The 17,135-nt window shown below is 48.3% G+C and overlaps 1 protein-coding gene across 2 annotated transcripts in view; it reads left to right on the top strand.

The window, feature by feature from the left end:
• Positions 1-200: 200 nt before the first annotated feature.
• The window catches only part of vcpkmt (valosin containing protein lysine (K) methyltransferase), a 35,335-nt gene continuing 18,400 nt past the window's right edge, over positions 201-17,135 (top strand). Inside the window, exons 1-5 of one of the 2 annotated variants that reach the window (XM_029258228.1) lie at positions 201-471; positions 644-757; positions 1,405-1,477; positions 1,581-1,700; positions 2,858-4,399. In XM_029258228.1, coding sequence (XP_029114061.1) covers positions 206-471; positions 644-757; positions 1,405-1,477; positions 1,581-1,700; positions 2,858-2,962 — 678 coding nt within the window. In that variant the 5' untranslated portion in view covers positions 201-205 and the 3' untranslated portion in view covers positions 2,963-4,399. Of the gene's footprint in view, positions 472-643; positions 758-1,404; positions 1,478-1,580; positions 1,701-2,857; positions 4,400-17,135 lie in introns of those variants that run through there. The other variant, XR_003798181.1, reaches the window with a different exon arrangement.

The following is a 17,135-nucleotide window of genomic DNA, read 5'->3' as shown; positions in this document are numbered from 1 at the left end:
ATTTCACTGTAAATATTTTAATAATATATCGTGACATGTACGATTTGAAAATATCACACTGAAATACTTAAGTAAAACAACATATAATAATAATAATAATAATAATAATAATAATAATAAAAATAATAATAATAATTACCATTACAGAAGGGACATGCGCCCTCTTCCGAGCAGAAAGCGTTACTTTCCTCCCCCCACTAAGAAGATGGCGGCGCGGGCCGCCGAGGGCGGGAAGGTGGGCTATTTCGTTAGGGAAATCGAGAGGAACGACGGATCCACTCTGCGGATCCAACAGTGCAGCGAAGGCGACGTGGGCTGCGTCGTGTGGGACGCTGCCATCGTCCTCTGCAAATACTTAGAAACCAAAGCGTTTTGGGAGCCCGCGGCAGGAAGAAATGAGTGGCTCCAGAAACGGGTGGTGGAGCTGGGAGCGGGAACCGGAGCGGCGGGACTGATGGCGGCCAGTCTGGGGTCGGTGCAACAGCAACAAGTAAACAAGATGGGCTAGCTAGGGTTCAGCTCTTGTTTGTTTGTTTATGTGTTGTGTGTTTTTCATATTTGCTCAGTAAAAGCTTTCTTTCATGTTAGACACACGACTCATGAATCGGTGTGTTTCTGCGCTTCTTCTTGTGTCCTGTTCCAGGGCGCGTGTCACACTGACAGACCTGCCGGAGCTGCAGCACCTTCTGCACCTGAACATGGAGGAGAACCGGAGTCTCGTCACGCAGGGCGACGTCAGAGCCGGCGAGCTCACATGGTACACTCCTTTACTCCACTTTACTCCCCTGTTCTTTTACTCCTTAACTACTCCTTTACTCCCCTTTACTTTTACTCCTTTACTCCACTTTACTGTTCTTTTATTCCTTTACTACTCCTTTACTTCACTTTCCTCCACTGTTCTTTTACTCCTCTACTCCACTTTACTGTTCTTTTACTCCGTTACTCCACTGTTCTTTTAATCCTTTACTACTCCTTTACCCCACTACTGTTTTACTCCTTTAATCTCTTACTCCACTACTCCCTTATTCCTTTACTCCACTACTGTTTTACTGCACTACTCCTTTACTATTTTACTCCACTACTCTTTTACTCATTTAATCTTTTACTCCACTACTCCTTTATTCCTTCACTGTACTACTCTTTTCCTATTTTACTCCACTACTGTTTTACTGCACTACTCCTTTACTATTTTACTCCACTACTCTTTTACTTCTTTAATCTTTTACTCCACTACTCTTCACTTGTTTGATCTTTTACTCCATTGCTCCATTGCTCCTTTACTCCTTTACTTGCAGTGCGAGGCTCATTGAGCCTCGCTGTTATTCTTACTGTAGTAGTAATTGTAGTGGCCCTGGTACTGTCTGACAGGGATTGAACTGAGTGTCATGTGTCGCACTTCACAAGGGGCGCAGATGTGACAGAGTTCCAACCGGAGCCCGACTTCATTCTCATGGCTGACTGCATTTACTACGAGCAGGTACCGTACCCTCCCGCGTGGCCGACCCGCGTCCTAGAGGTGCATACGGTCTTGTTAACGTGCGTCTTCTGGTGGGCTCACCGTAATGCTGGTGCTCTCCTAGTCTGTTGGGCCGCTGCTCAAGACCCTACGGGACCTGGCTGGACCACACACCTGCGTCATTTGTTGCTATGAGCGTCGCACCGTGGGCCGTAACCCTGCGGTGGAGCAGACTTTCTTTGAGGTGAGCGGTGCAGCATCTTGTGCGCTTTGATTCTGGGAATCAGAACGGAGATGTGTTCCCCTCCAGTTGAAATAGACCCTTCCCTCACATAACGGGATCCCAAACAACGAGAAACGTGTGGAAATAGATGTCCGCACCAATTCTTCATTCAGCAGGCTTATTATTCACTGCAACAGCATCTTTTTCCAGTAACGTGGTAATTTACCATTCGCAGTAGGTATTTAATCCGCTGAGTACTGTGTTTTGCTCTGCCGTCACACACATGCTGTGTGTCCGTAACAAAAACAACACCATATGGTGATGTTTACAGCCCAAAAATTAACACCCTTCTTCTCAGTTCATGGTGCTAGTTTGATAATTTGAATAGTAAATTACACACACACACACACACACACACACACACACGTTTTCTGAACCGCTTGTCCCATACGGGGTTGCGGGGAACCGGCCCCTAACCGACTCGGGGCGTAAGGCTGGAGGGGGAGGGGACACACCCAGGACGGGACGCCAGTCCGTCGCAAGGAACCCCAAGCGGGACTCGAACCCCAGACCCACCGGAGAGCAGGACCTGGTCCAACCCGCTCCGCCACCGCACCCCCCTCTTAGTAAATTATAGTATTCAATAATTCTTTTTAAAAATATTATAAATATGCTGCTATTTTCATGCATAAAACACCTTTTTTTGTTTATTTCATTTTTGGTGATATATTTTCATCCATTTACATTTTTCCATAAGAAATAATGGTTATTCTATCCCTAGTAATGGGAATTTGCATAATAGGGTGATTTTATGGAACAAGGGTTGGGTTTACCACATAAGTCTCCTCTCACACAGGTAAAGAGTGACAGTGGTTAAAAACATGCCGTGAATCTGAAGGTTGCTGGTCCAAGTCCCATGAGGGGCATTATTTGTAATGCTTCATAATTTTTAACAATTTGTTTAGCATAGTACTTAATATGGATAGCTCAGAAGAATATATGAATATGAATTATTCTCGGTTAGAATATACAGATGAAACGCCGGCAAAGTGACATGATGGTGTGCGTGGTTTGCGACATAGTACACCAACGCGAAGAATGTGGTGTGTGTTCCTGTGTAAGGTCACTGTGCTCCTTTCTGCGTGTCCTTCCACACGTTCCTCCCCCTTGGTGATCAGCTCTTGCTGCAGGACTTCGAGTGCCACGAAATACCGCTGGAGCAGCAGGACCCGGAGTTCAGCAGCCCGGATATTCGCATCCTCCACATCTGTCGAAAACCCTAAGATTGCGCAGGGAAGTGTGTTCCTGCTGCTCTTTGGTCTCTACAAACTTTTGGCTCTTTACATACAGTATAATTAATGTGCTTTCTTTTAATCAGCTCTCTCACGCTGCAGAGCAGAGAGCCGTGTGAAATAGAATTAACGGAACTGAGTCAACACATGGGTGTCATTTGTTTAGGTTTGTACATTGAAAAGGAAGTTTTGTTTGCTAGAAAATAAAAAAAAAAAAAAAAAGGTCCTATTTTTCATATGTAAAAACAACAGGTGTGGTTGAAGACCTGCAGTTGTAAATGATCTTACTTTACATTATATTCCCTAGCTCAGGAAACCAAGTTACACTTTTTTTCTTTTTTTTTTTAAAAAGCTGTTCCACAGTGGAAAAATAAATTTTGCAGTTAAAACTGGTAAAGGAGGATTAATACTTATTGGAATAATGAGTTTTCACTTGGTGGGGGGGGGTTGCTGGTTAAATTTAGTTTATTGCGGATGGTTACTGCTGCATTCTTCTGTTCCAGAAAGTACATTTGGAGAGATTTTCTGTTTTACTGCTGCAAGATTAATATTTAATAGGTGCCACTGAATTTTTCTGCAGTGACTTCTGAATCCTTGGCCTACGTTTTACCGTGCCTCGTATCCTCTAAAGTGCTTAGAAACCAGACAAAGTGCTTCATGCTGAGGTTGGTAACCGTCAAAGATGTGTGCATTGATGAGTGTACATCAGCGTACATATGCAGGCACAAAAAGAGGTGGCGTGCAGCTCACTGGCCCAACAAGATCTCTATGTAAAATTCACCTCCAGTGCAATTATCCGGCTGTATAAATGGGTAAATAATTGTAAGAAGCTGAACGTCGTAATTGGCTTCGGAGAAAAGCATCAAATAAATGTTTTGGTACACACACTCCATCCTCTCTTCCTGTACAGCTCATGGACAGTGTACTTGATCTGGTGAACACACTTATATCTTCTCATGTTCCCACATGGCCCTGTAGCTAAATCTCATTTTTGCTGAAATACCATATGGAATATTGTAACTGACCATTAGGTGTCAGGGTCAGCTAACAAAATGAGCCCAGGACTCTCAAATTATACTGGTTCCTCAACTTGGAAAGTGCAGTTGGGGCCAGAAATCTGTTTCCAACTTTGTTTGTAAATCCAGTCAATTTTAGCACTAATTCACAATTGATGAAAGGTCAGTAATATAGATGTATTTATTTCTTTGCTGTTAGGTGCAGCAAAAACCTCAGATAAAGCAATAAGTCTTCAGAGTTATTACAGCTTTATTTTTATTAACTTCAAACATTAATACCAAAATTTCCAAAAATAAGATGTTAATTTTTCCACCTACATTTGTCTGATGTTTTTCTCCAGAGTGACTTGTAATGTTGAGCTACCTACGACTATTTACCCATTTATACAGCTGGGTCTGGAGCAATTTGGGGATAAGTACCTTGCTCAGAGACATGATGGCCGGAGGCTGGATTTAAACCTGCAACTGTTGGGCCCAAAGGCATCAGCTCTAACCACTCCGCTAGCAGGTGCCCATGTAAGGGTGTGTAATGTTCGTCAGCCTCTAGCCACTTTCAGCTTCATTATCTGCACAATCACAGTGCAGATTTTGGGTGGGTTGGTGATCCATTCTGATCGGGGGGGGGAAATCTTCACAATTGTGTCATGCAGTCATTATATTAGTTGGTTTTATTGACTTTATTGTTTTATTTTTGATTTTATCCTTGCAACGACAGCTTTGAGGACTTATTTATTGAATAAAGTTTTTAATTGTCAAAAATGATGACTGGAGAAATTTTTACCTGTCGAGCCGGACCCACACCTTCGGTGGGCTGGTAATTCCTTCTGGTCCGTGAGAAGAAGGAAAAAGAAAATTTGCGCGATCGAAAGACTGATAATACAGATGTTCCTTGATTTGTTTGCACGGTAGGTCTTATAAGTCTTGGATAAAGGTATATTACAGAAAAATATCATTTTTATTTTTTTTTAACACATCAAATTATACTCATATAACCTGGTTCGGTTTTGTTGTTTTATTAAGTGCTCATTTTACTTTAACAAGGGGGCATTTTATTCTGTGCAGGGGCTTATATACAGTAAGATGCTTGTATTGGACATTTGGGACAGAGATACACAGTTGGTGTCTCAAACACAGAAGCGTTTGTCCCTCGCTGGCATCAGTGTGGCTCTTTTCTGGTTAAATCCAGTGTATAAATGCAAGAAACAAAGATTGCTGGTGTATCAGTAGGGTTCGAGTGATGGTGGTTGGACCCCTCTCTTTTCATTTAGGCACTGAACAGAGACCGATATGTGTTCAAACGGTTTATTTCCACGATCACACTTCTTCCATAACAGAACCAGCAATATACTTTCTACTTCCTCTCAGTGAGAATGCGTCTCAACCAATAAGAACCATCCATTATGATAAAGCAAAATCATAACTGAAATAGTGCATCCAATACTATTATCATTCATTTATTTTCCTTAGGGGGGGCGGGGCGCAGTGGGTTGGACCGGGTCCTCCTCTGTGCTGGGTCTGGGGTTCGAGTCCCGCTTGGGGTGCCTTGCGACGGACTGGCGTCCCGTCCTGGGTGCGTCCCCTCCCCCTCCAGCCTTACGCCCTGAGTTGCCGGGTTAGGCTCCGGTTCCCCGCGACCCCGTATGGGACAAGCGGTTCAGAAAACGTGTGTATTTTCCGTATGATTTTCTCTAAAGCAACTTAGAGTGTTAAACTCCTTAGAGCTATTAGCGGTGTAATTTTTATTTTCTCGATTCAGGGTAAGTACCTTGCTCAAGGGTACTACAAGAGGAGGAGGGACTTAAACCTTGATCTTGTGAATTTTTCTAGAAATAAACTAAATCTAGGCTTTTCACTTAAATAAATAGCTCTTATAACATGAATGCCCTGAAACCCTGTGTAAACAGACATCGATCAAATGAGGATCATGTAATGTCAAGTACGGTATTTGTTGGAAACGCTACACAGCACCTCGGGAGGCGACGTCCAGCGGCACACTAGGACTGTCCGCACCCACCGGACCCCGACGGCAGCAGCTGGTAGCATAGTGGTTAGTGCTGATGCCTTATAACCCCACAGTTAGGGTTTGAATCCCATTTCCAGGTGCAGTCCCCTTGAGCAATGTGCTAACCCTCGATAGCTCCGGTAAAATTAGCCCCGTCGTATAAATGGACGAATAATCGTAAATTGTTCAACGACGTCGTAAGTCACTTTGCAGAAAAGCATGAGCTAAATAAATAAATGTCACCGTTACTCATGGGGATCTATGGGAAGGGCTCAGGCCTTTGCACATTGTACCCAGGGTTCACGTGTCCAGCACTCTCCTCTGTTTCACTCCTCGGATGGCTTCCACGGGAACCCGAGTGATTGTACTGTTACCGCACTCCGTCCCCGTCCTGTTATTAAGCATCACAAGCATAGCGTCCACGTCCTTTGCAGAGTGAAACACACAGGCAGCGAAGTTCCAAAATCACGACCTCTGTGAAGCAAACGATCGGAACGTCTCCGTCCAGCACGCACCCTACCTCGCACCCTGCGCTTTCAGGATACGCTCCACGGCGGTGCACTGGATAAACACTCGTTCATAGTGAACGGATGAATGAAAATGTAACACTACATGACAAGCTACAAATGATAATTCTGCTATAAATATCATGAAGCATATTGTTGCTGGCATGCATAAAACACCATATATTTGGGTACCTTAATTTCACGTGACTAAACAGATCGATCGATCGATCGCTGGGGGGGAATTCAGTAAATTTTAACCCATTCATACAGCTGGGTAATTTCACTGGAGCTATTTTACAGTAAAGGGGCACAGTGGTGCAGCGGGTTTGGCCTGTGCCTGCTCTCCGGTGGGTCTGGGGTTCAAGTCCCGCTTGGGGTACCTTGCGATGGACTGGCATCCCGTCCTGGGTGTGTCCCCTCCCCCTCCAGCCTTGCGCCTTGTGTTGCCGGGTTAGGCTCCGGCTCCCTGTGACCCTGCATGGGACAAGCGGTTTCAGAAAGAGTGAGACCTGCTGCCTTTGGACCTAAAGGCTGCAGGTTTGAATCCCACCTCCAGCTGTAGTACCTTTCAACACGGTAACAATAATCTATTCCCCTTTCATTAACTGCTTGTCAGGGTCATGGAGTAAGGAATAATAAATTTAATAACTATTACGCTCCTGTCCATCATGGACAATGACTGCCACCCTGTGCAGGCCACCGAGGCTCAACGGAGGAGCAGCTTCAGCAAGACACCCTTGGGGGGGTCATCAGGCCTTATGATGAGTCCTCTCTCTGAGCCGTGTTACAGCGGACTTGTAATACGCATCTCATTAGTGGTTGTGTGTCACCTGTTCGCCGTTGGGCTTGCAGCTGCCGTTCACACACACCCCTCCCGTGTTCTTCTGCAATTCAAACCGTTCCCCATCGCCCCTCTTCCGTTTTCTAGACAATATGTTCCCGCTGACCTCCACGGCTGCAACCGTGGCTGCGTCTGCACCGTAATTCCCCGCGCTGCTCCCGCGCTCCATGTCAAGCGTTTACCGCGTTTTACGGCGGTATCGCGGAACGACGCCGACGGGACTGAAAAGCAGACGTTCCGAGTGAGGCGCTCGATGCGTTTAAAAGCAAATGAGGGAGCGCTTGGGAACGGCTGGAAGCGGAAGGCAGAACTGTACTTGCGTACGCCCTCCCAGCACAAAGGAGCTCTTTCACCAAACTCGTATGAACAACGAGCGCCGGTCCCACCGCGCCCCATCAACTACTCGCATCAGTTACCACACCTAGACAAGAGCGAGGTACCCATGTGAAGTACCCACCGTGGACCCAGCCCTCCTGATCTCCTAACCGCCCCATAAATCGGCATCACGCCATCTGTCACCCTCACCTCTGCGCTTCCCGTCCATCATTTCACACGCAGCTCCTCACGTGCGATGGCGGTGTTGGACAGAGCGGCTGTGCCGCCGCAGTCACGCGTCTGTCTGTATCTAAAGCTCTTCGTCTGTGAGAGAAAAGGACTTCCGGGAAAAGTGTCTGCGAAATGCATAAATGTAATATATGTTATAATAAATAATACAGTAATGAACTATTTAGTGTTTCATATAGGGTGGCACAGCGAGTAGCGCCCTGGGTGGTGCGAGAGGACATGGGTTCGATCCCCGCTCGGTCTGTGTGGAGTTCGCATGTTCTCTTCATGTCTGGGTGCTCTCGTTTCCTCCCACCGTCCAAAGACATGCTGTTCAGGTTCACCCATCGTGTGTGAGCGACGGAGAGAGAGCGTGTGTTCCACTGATGTACGGATGAGTGACCCATTGTAAGTAGTGCATCTAGCAGCGTAAGTCACCGCGGTAAATAAAGTGTATAGGCTGATATCACTACAGAGAGTTGATTGGAAGTCACTTTGGAGAAAAGCGTCTGCTAAACAGATAACAGTAAATATAAGTATGCACTGGTGTATAAAGGGGACTGTGAACCTCAGCAGGCTCTGCTGACAGGGCTGAACCACATCTCTTTCCTGTTCCAAATAATCCTGCAAGTTCTGCAGCAGAACTCATCTGCGTTCATCTGACACGTTTCTCCAAAGCGGCTTACGCTGATTCACCTCTTTATACACTTGGGTGATTTTGTGGTATCAATTCGGGCTAAGTACTCTGACCAAGGGTACGGCAGCACAAGGTGGGATTCGAACTTACAACCCGAAGGCAACAGCTCAACGCGCTACACTCCCCCCCCCAACTCGCAGGCACAGAAGACAGGGCAGCACACAGCTGCTCAGTTGGAGCTTTCATCCAAAGGAAAAAAAAAACAGCAGCTTGCAGCGTGTCAGCTCTGTGTTCCTACAAGTCCGGTTCCTTAACCGCTAAACCGAACTGGTCAGGCTTGTGCTGCTGCTTCACAGCTCCATTTGCTCACTTGTAGCTGAAAGACCAGCTGTCCTCTCTGGCCCGTTCCTTAGCACTCCCGCTGTCCTCCGCAGGGGGCCTCCGTCCCATCAGCAGCCGACTGACACCTCCACCACCCCTCCACCCTCCTGCCAGATCCCGGGGAGACGACATGTGTCGCTTTATATCCCTCCCCACGACTGCTCCTCAGGGGGTCCTTTTCAAGCCCCTAGGCGGACAGATATGTCTCAAGAAAGGGGGGGGGGGGGGGGGGGGGGGCAGTAAAGTCAGTAATGAGGCTTCTTGCTGGATTTACTATTAATAGCAACACAGTCCATTTTAGATGATCGTCCTCCACGTCCCTCTCTCTGCATGGACTCCAAGTGGGCACTGCTACAGCAGTGGAGTGGACATGATCAGTTGGACTCCTTAGACGGGGCTCATATTGCAGTCCCCTACACCCCCCAAGGCGGAGCCCCTGCCTGTGTGAGCAAAGGAAAGGAGACACACACACACTCTTTCTGAACCACTTGTCCCATACGGGGCTGCAGGGAGACAGAGCCAAACCCAGCAACACAGGGCATAAGGCTGGAGGGGGAGGGGACACACCCAGGACAGGACACCAGTCTGTCACAAGGCACCCCAAGTGGGACTCAAACCCCTGACCCACTGGAGAGCAGGACCTGGTCCAACCCACTGCGCCACCGCACCCCCAGGAAAGGAGGCATCAGAGCATAATTGAACAAGCTGGAATTGCTTCTCCCACACCTGCAGTTTTTGGACTGTGCATGGGACTAACGCCCGCTCCTACCCACTTAGGACAAAAAAAAAAAAGCGCAACTCCAGACCCGGCGCCGCAGCAGCGCAAACACTGACTGCCCTGGTTTCACATTTGTTCGCAGCACCAATCAGCACCAGTGTCCTGAGCAGCTCCGTGCGTGATTTACACAAAGAGATCAAACTCCGGAAAAGCCGTTCTGAGCCAAAAAAGGCTAATTGTGCGTGCAGATTTGCCTGTGCAAAAGTCCCCTCGCTGCAGCACCTCTGGGGCCTCGTCGCTCCTCCACCACGTGACGCGCGCAAGCGGCTTAGCGGTGCCACCAGGCGGCCACCAGATGGCGCTGTGCGCACAAACGGGGCCAAATGTTCGGAAACTCCTTGAAATCCTTCCACGTCTCGGGGGGCTGCTGCGAAAGCTGCGGCAACGCGTACAACGAGTCATAAATCTGAGCTTCAGGGACATTAATTTTGTGAGATCATGAAACTTCTGAGTGGAAAAGTTCCGGGTCACGTGACTGCTCGCTTCCCCAACGAGAGCTGCCGCGCGAAACCGCAACTTCCTCCCTCTCTCTCTGGCTGTTGCTCGGAAGGGGATCGCGCGCTGCAGCACCGCGGGGGGTCCCTGCGCTGATCCGCACATCTGTTCTCCACTCCATCGGGTTACGCTGAAGCCCAGCCGAACGCGCGCTGCTTCCAGCGCTCAGCTCCAGCGCGCGCGGCAGCGTGGCGCGTCCTCAGTGGCACGAGCCCCCCCCCCTCCGCCGCCGGGGAAGCGCCGTCTGATTGGCGGGCGGTGACGTCATGGGGCAAACAGGAAGAATGGGGTGTCAGCGCTGCGCTGAGCACGTTGTTGCGTGAAAAGAAGCCCGATCAGCACGCGATCAGCGACGGTCGCCTGCAAAACACGAACAGACGCAAACACACACACATTTAGCTCCGGGATCTTCTCTGTAGTCCGGTCCAACAACACGTTTTTGTCCTCTGATCTGCAGAGCTTCCCCTTGGAACCAATGTTGTACAGGAAGCAGGAGGATTTATGTCCTCAGCGCCTCCCATAGTGGGTAGCATGAATAGAAACACTGCTTAATTGGCCTTCGCAGTCACACAAATACAGTATGTGGACTCCCAGCGTCTCCCACAGAGCACACGTGATTTTAAGGGTGACAGCGAGACAGTTTCCAAACACAGCAAGTAGCACTACTGTCCCACAGTGCCTGAGTGGTGCGGTAGGACATGGGTTCGATCCCCACTCAGTCTGTGTGGAGTTTGCATTTATCCTCTGGGTGCTCTGGTTTCCCCCCACATTCCAAAGACATGCTGTTGAGGTTCGCCCCTAGTGTGTGAGTGACAAAGAGTGAGTGTGTGTGTTCCACTGATGTACGGATGAATGACCCATTGTAAGTAGTGTACCTAGCAGTGTAAGTCACCGCGGTGACTAAGGTGTGTGGGCTGATAACACTACATAGAGTTCATTGGAAGTCGCTTTGGAGAAAAGTGTCCGCTAAATAAACGTACTGTAAATTTACATCCACTTGTGACTCAAGTCCATGGTGAACAGAACAGAGGGTGTTTTGGCATTTTTATGCAACGGAAAGTTAACTACCGGACGTGTAGTGATGCGGCTGCTTGAGCCTGCAGCAGCGTGTCTTGTTGCATGATTTGATAGCCAATTTTAAAAAAAAAAAATTCATTGTCTTGTTATTTTTAATGTTCACTCACTGCCTTGGACTCTGGAAGTGAAGTGTGTTCCTGCCAAAGTCTAAATGCTCTGTATATAATTAGAAACTTTGAGACAGAACTGGCAGGTAAATGAAAATTCTTGCCAGTAAAAACATTTCTTTGGCTTATTATAGGTAAAGAAAAACAGTGTTTATAGTGAAAAGCCAATGCACCACTATCCATTTGTATCGAAGTGTTGCACTGATAACCGACAATGAATCGGTAATAAAATGAAAAATCTGCAATTTTCTGCATCTGCCCAAAAGTTCCTTTCATATTTGACAGCTTCACTTTCATAATGATCGTTTCATTTTTAACACGGCACTTGTGACGCAGCTGCGCTGAAGAAGAGCGCTCGCCTCTGACCTGTCTGTCTCCAGCGATAACTGGCACGTGACTTCGCATCACGTGTGGGTGAAACGTCACACTTACTTAAGGTGTGATTTAAAGTGCTTTGAGTTAGAAGAGAAGGAGAGGGGTGCGATGGTGCAGTGGGTTTGACTGGGTCCTGCTCTCTGGGGGGTGTGGGGTTCGAGTCCCGCTTGGGGTGCCTTGCGATGGACTGGCGTCCCATCCTGGGTGTGTCCCCTCCCCCACTAGCCTCATGTCCTGTGCTGCTGGGTTAGGCTCTGGCTCCCCATGCCCCCACGTGGGATAAGTGGTTTCAGATGATGTGATGCATGTGTAGAAGAGAAGGCAACATCTCCTCCAGGTGCTTCTAGTGAACTGAACAGCAAAAATCTCCTCCTGCAAATCCATGGGTAGTGTTATGCCATGTAGAGTTCAGCTTAGAACTTAGATATTGTCACTGTCATCACCTTCTTAAAAACCTGTCAACTCAAAGATTGATAGGAGGTGGAGACACGTGACCTTGGCAGGAATTAAGATGCATTAAATAGTTCTGGAAAAATATAAATTTTTTTCACACCAAAAATAACAGGCCTGCTTGATGGGAAGGTTTGGACCGGTCTTGCTCTCCGTTGAGTCTGGGGTTTGAGTCCCGAATTGGGGTGCCCTGTGATAGACTGGCATCCCATCCTGGGTACGTCCCCTCCGCCCTGTGTTGCCGGGTTAGGCTCCAGCTCCCCGCGACCCTGCTGGCGATGAGCGGCTTCAGCCAATGTGTGTGCGCTTGGTATAGCATGCAAATAGACATGGTGCATCACCATGCTAAAAACATTTTGATGTCCCTCAACCTTTAAGTTCTTGTCAATTGTTTGCTGCATGCAGAATTTTTTTTGAGCAGATGTCCCGGACCCATGTATTGAGTGGAATAACTGAAACCAACCCAGAGCAGAACGCCAGGCTCTCGGAGCACGATTGTATATAGATCCATACGATCTATAACCACTCAGATGACTGTGGTGCTTCTGCTCTTCTTCAAAATCTGTTTCATAGTCCTCCCGTTTTCCATTCTGTCCTCGAACACTTTACGAGCCTTGAGTGACATCCTGAATACCGGGGGCGGATGTAAACCTCACGCCTTACAGTGTCGCAAGGTGCGGGGTTTGGCCGTATGACGATTACAACCCAGGTGCTACCACAGGATGTGGCCGTGCAAAGGTATGCAAACCTCCTACATATTCATTGACTTTTTATCTTGGCGAGCTATTTTAGCGCAGGTTGAGGAGGAAGATGCATAACATAGGAGGATGTGGGATGGTAAGTACCTTTATCAGATGGGTACCGCTCTCTGACATGTACACCGCTTTGGAGAAAAGCATCTGCTAAATCAATAAATGTCAATATAAAGGTAAACATATTGAATTGAATAGTAACACACGTGTCTGAAAGGGCGCAGGCCTTTCGCGCTGCACGCAAACGCTGCTGTGTGCGGCATCTTGAGTTCGGACAAGGAAAGCGAGCAAACTGAAGACTGTGTGCGGATTAGAACTCGAGGCTGGAGAAGCACCTCCAGATTTCCTGAGCTCAGCCTTTGCTTTCGTTGCGTTTTTAAAATGCGAAAACCCGCAGAAGGAATAACTTCCGTTCTACTCGTCTGTTTTGCAAGGCTTGACGTCCTGTCCTGTCCCCTCCTAGCCGAGCAAGCAGTGCCTCTGGGATAGGCTCCGCACCGCCGCGACCCTCGCGGGGGGGGGGGGGGGGGGGTGTGGTTAACGAATCTGAGCGAGAGATCCATTCATCGGTTTATAAGACCCTCAAACAGAGCAGCTGATAGTGTAGTGGTTATAGCTGCTGCCTTAGGCTCAGGAGGTTGTCTGTTCAAGTCTCACCTACTGCAGTATCATCCTTGATCAAGGTTCTTAGCTTAAATTGCTCCAGTAAAACTACCCAGCTGTATGAATGTACCAGTAGTGGTAGGTTGCTTAACATCCAGGTTGCTTTGGAGGAAAGTGTATGTGACTGTATTTCATCTCACAAAAGCTCTTTGAGACTCAGGCTCCAGGTAGCCACAAGCCTAGAACACCCTGGTTCTGCTTTCTTCCCCTTTCAGGCACTGGGGACAGGGCTGGACCTGTGGTGATGAGTGCTTTGATTGGATCATTAATTCAGTCAGGAGGTAAAGAGGATGGTGGGTGGCACTGTGAGTACTGCTGCTGTCTCACAGCACCTGGGTGGTGGGAGAGGAGATGGGTTCAGTCCTCACTCAGTGTGTGTGGAGTTTGTATCTTCTCCCTGTGTCTGTGTGGGTTTCCTCTGGGTGCTCTGGTTTCTGCCCACACTCCCTCCCATGCTGTTGAGGTTTACCCATAGTGTGTGAGTGACAGAGAGAGTGTGTTCCACTGATGGATGGATGAGTGAGCCATTGTAAGTAGTGTAAATCACTGTGGTGAATAAGGTGTGTGGGCTGATAACAGTATGTAGAGTTCATTGGAAGTTGCTTTGGAGAAAAGTGTCTGTTAAATAAATACATGTAAGTACATTTCTCCAGTGTACTACAGTGGGAGGTGCAATTTAAATGTGCAACCTGGGACCTTGCTATCACTGTCCCAGCTTGCTAGGCCATGGCAGAGGAACCCCAGGTAAAAGGGTGGGGCTAGTATTGCGCAATCTCGAAGGGCGCGCCCATGTCTACGACCAGCTGCTGCGGTCGGACCTGCCTGTCCCGCACTGGCCTCATCAGCCGCCAGCGAGCCTACAGCAGATGTGGGCAGCCGCCTTCCTAAATCTTTGTTTGCGAAGCCAAGCCATCACCTTCTGCCGCTGCCCATTGATGCTTCCTTCTTCTACACTCTGGATTTTCTTTACATGCTGGTTGTTCAGCGGGGGGTGGCGCAGTGGGCTGGACCTGGTCCTGCTCTCCAGTGGGTCTGGGGTTTGAGTCCCACTTGGGGTGCCTTGCAGCGGACTGGTGTCCCGCCCTGGGTGTGTCCCCTCCCCCTCCAGCCTTGCGCCCCGTGTTGCCGGATTAGGCTCCGGCTCCCCCCGACCCCGTATGGGGCAAGCGGTTCAGCCGATGCGTGTGGTTGTTCGTCGGATTTCTTATGCATCGTCTCTCCGGAGGATCTTCGTTATTTATATATCTGAGCCACTTCCTGACGCACCTCTCCGAAACATCGTTCTGTGTGCAGAAGACAAGCTCCGGCATAAGGCTGCATTCGCTTTTTTTGGGACATAACTTTTTAACTTTCTCAAAATGACATTTTCTGTCACGTCCCATTACCAGGGCAAAGAAAAAAAGCACTCCGAACATACACTGACAGCCTTGCGTTTAGTTCGTAGGAACATTTGCACTGATTTCTTTAGCAGATGGTTTCTCCAAAGGAGCTTAACATGTTAAGCTCTTTACAATGTTTTATATACACAAGGGTAATTTCTACCATATCAGCCTAGCCAAGATACCTCAATCAGGGGCGTTGTAACAAGGGGTGGCATTCGAACCCAGGGCCTTGGGGTCCACAGGCAGCAGCTCTACGCACTACACCACCTGCTGCTATAACGAGAAGTTCAGGATGTAACATTTAGCTGCCCCCCACCATATAAGAGGACAGATTGTGCTACGGTACTACACACACACACACACACACACACACACACACACCGCCCTGAATTTGTACGTTGATACAAAATCAAGCAAAGTCTGATAATTCGCGACGGAACAAATTTGCCCAAAATCGATGCACCGGTGCCGCTTCCCGCACAAAGGACCCAGCCGCTGTCTTTCGGGCAACATGTTGAATGCTGTAAGGGTCTCGCAGGGCAGGGGATGTGACAGCTGCTGCTGACTCAGTGAGCGCAGAGATTAGTGGAAAAGCCCCCCCCCACAAACCCCACCCCCCACCCATCTGACCACGAGAATCAGTGAAACACTAAAACACACTGTGTAACACCGAGTCTTTTACCGCTACGTTCGGCATGTCACACACACGGCGGGAATTTGATGATTCTTACCAAGTCCAAGTGTTTCAATTTACTTGGCAGGTTTTAAATCGATAGTATTAATATTTAAAAATTATATAAACGGTTTGAATATGGGGGGGCGGAGGGTTTGGACCGTGCCTGCTCTCTGGGGGGTCTGGGGTTCGAGTCCCGCTTGGGGTGCCTTGCGATGGACTGGCGTCCCGTCCTGGGTGTGTCCCCTCCCCCTCCAGCTCAGTGCCCTGTGTTGTTTGGCTCCAGCTCACCGCAATCCTGCTCGGGACAAGCAGTTTCAGTCAATCTGTGTGTGTGTGTGTTTTTTCAGTATTTGGTGGTGAAGGACATTGTATAGACAGTAACAAACACAAAGATCATTTTTACCAAAGAGGTTCTTGGCCATACTGCTTCATGAATTTGATAGCTCTCAGAGTCCTCTGAGTAGTAGGGAGGGGTGGGGTGGATGGGGGGGGGGGGTTACTAACATTACAGTGGTGCTATTTTTGCATACACATCCTCCGGGCGCTGTGCAATGCTTCCGTCACACTCCTTGGAGAATACCTGCTCTTACTGCAGGAACAAGTTCTTGCAGCCAAAAGATGTGGCCTTCATTTCACTTTGTTCATTTATTTTATTTATACTTTTCTTTGTTGTATTTTTTCATTCGTTCATTTCTCGAGCGGCACGGTGACGCAGCGAGTGGTGCTGCTGTCTCGCAGAGCCTGGGTGGTGCGGGAAGAGGTGGGTTCAATCCCCACTCGGTGTGTGTGTGGAGTTTGCATGTTCTCCCTGTGTCTGTGTGGGTTTCCTCTGGATGCTCTGGTTTCCTCCCACACTCCAAAGACATGCTGTTGAGGTTCACCCATAGTGGATGAGTGAGAGAGAGAGTGTGTGTGTGTGTTCCACTGATGTATGGATGAGTGACCCAGTGTAAGTAGTGTATCTAGCAGTGTAAGTCTTTGGGTACTCTGGTTTCCTCCCACAGTCCAAAGACACGCTCTTCAGGTTCCCCATAGCGTGTGAGTGACAGAGAGAGTGTGTGTATTCCACTGATGTATGGATGAGTGACCCAGTGTACGTAGTGTATCTAGCAGTGTAAGTCTTTGGGTGCTCTGGTTTCCTCCCACAGTCCAAAGACATGCTGTTCAGGTTTCTCCATAGTGTGTGAGTGACAGACAGAGAGTGTGTGTGTTCCACTGATGTATGGATGAGTGACCCAGTGTACGTAGTGTATCTAGCAGTGTAAGTCACTGCGGTGAATAAGGTGTGTGGGCTCATAACACTACGCAGAGTTCACTGAAAGTCGCTTTGGTTCCGGCAATCCAAGGGATGCTCGTTGTTATAGCAGGTAAACGCAAAATTAAACTAAACCTTGAACACAGATGATTAAGTGGGAAGATCAAGGAAATTCCCCAAAACTGATGATAGCAGCCTAACCATGGCCATCAAACGCTCTGAGCCCAT

This window comes from Scleropages formosus, chromosome 15 (assembly GCF_900964775.1).
Source record: "Scleropages formosus chromosome 15, fSclFor1.1, whole genome shotgun sequence".
Classification (NCBI taxonomy): domain Eukaryota; kingdom Metazoa; phylum Chordata; class Actinopteri; order Osteoglossiformes; family Osteoglossidae; genus Scleropages; species Scleropages formosus.
The sequence above is the reverse complement of the archived record's forward strand: the minus strand, read 5'-3'. Positions and strand labels throughout refer to the sequence as shown.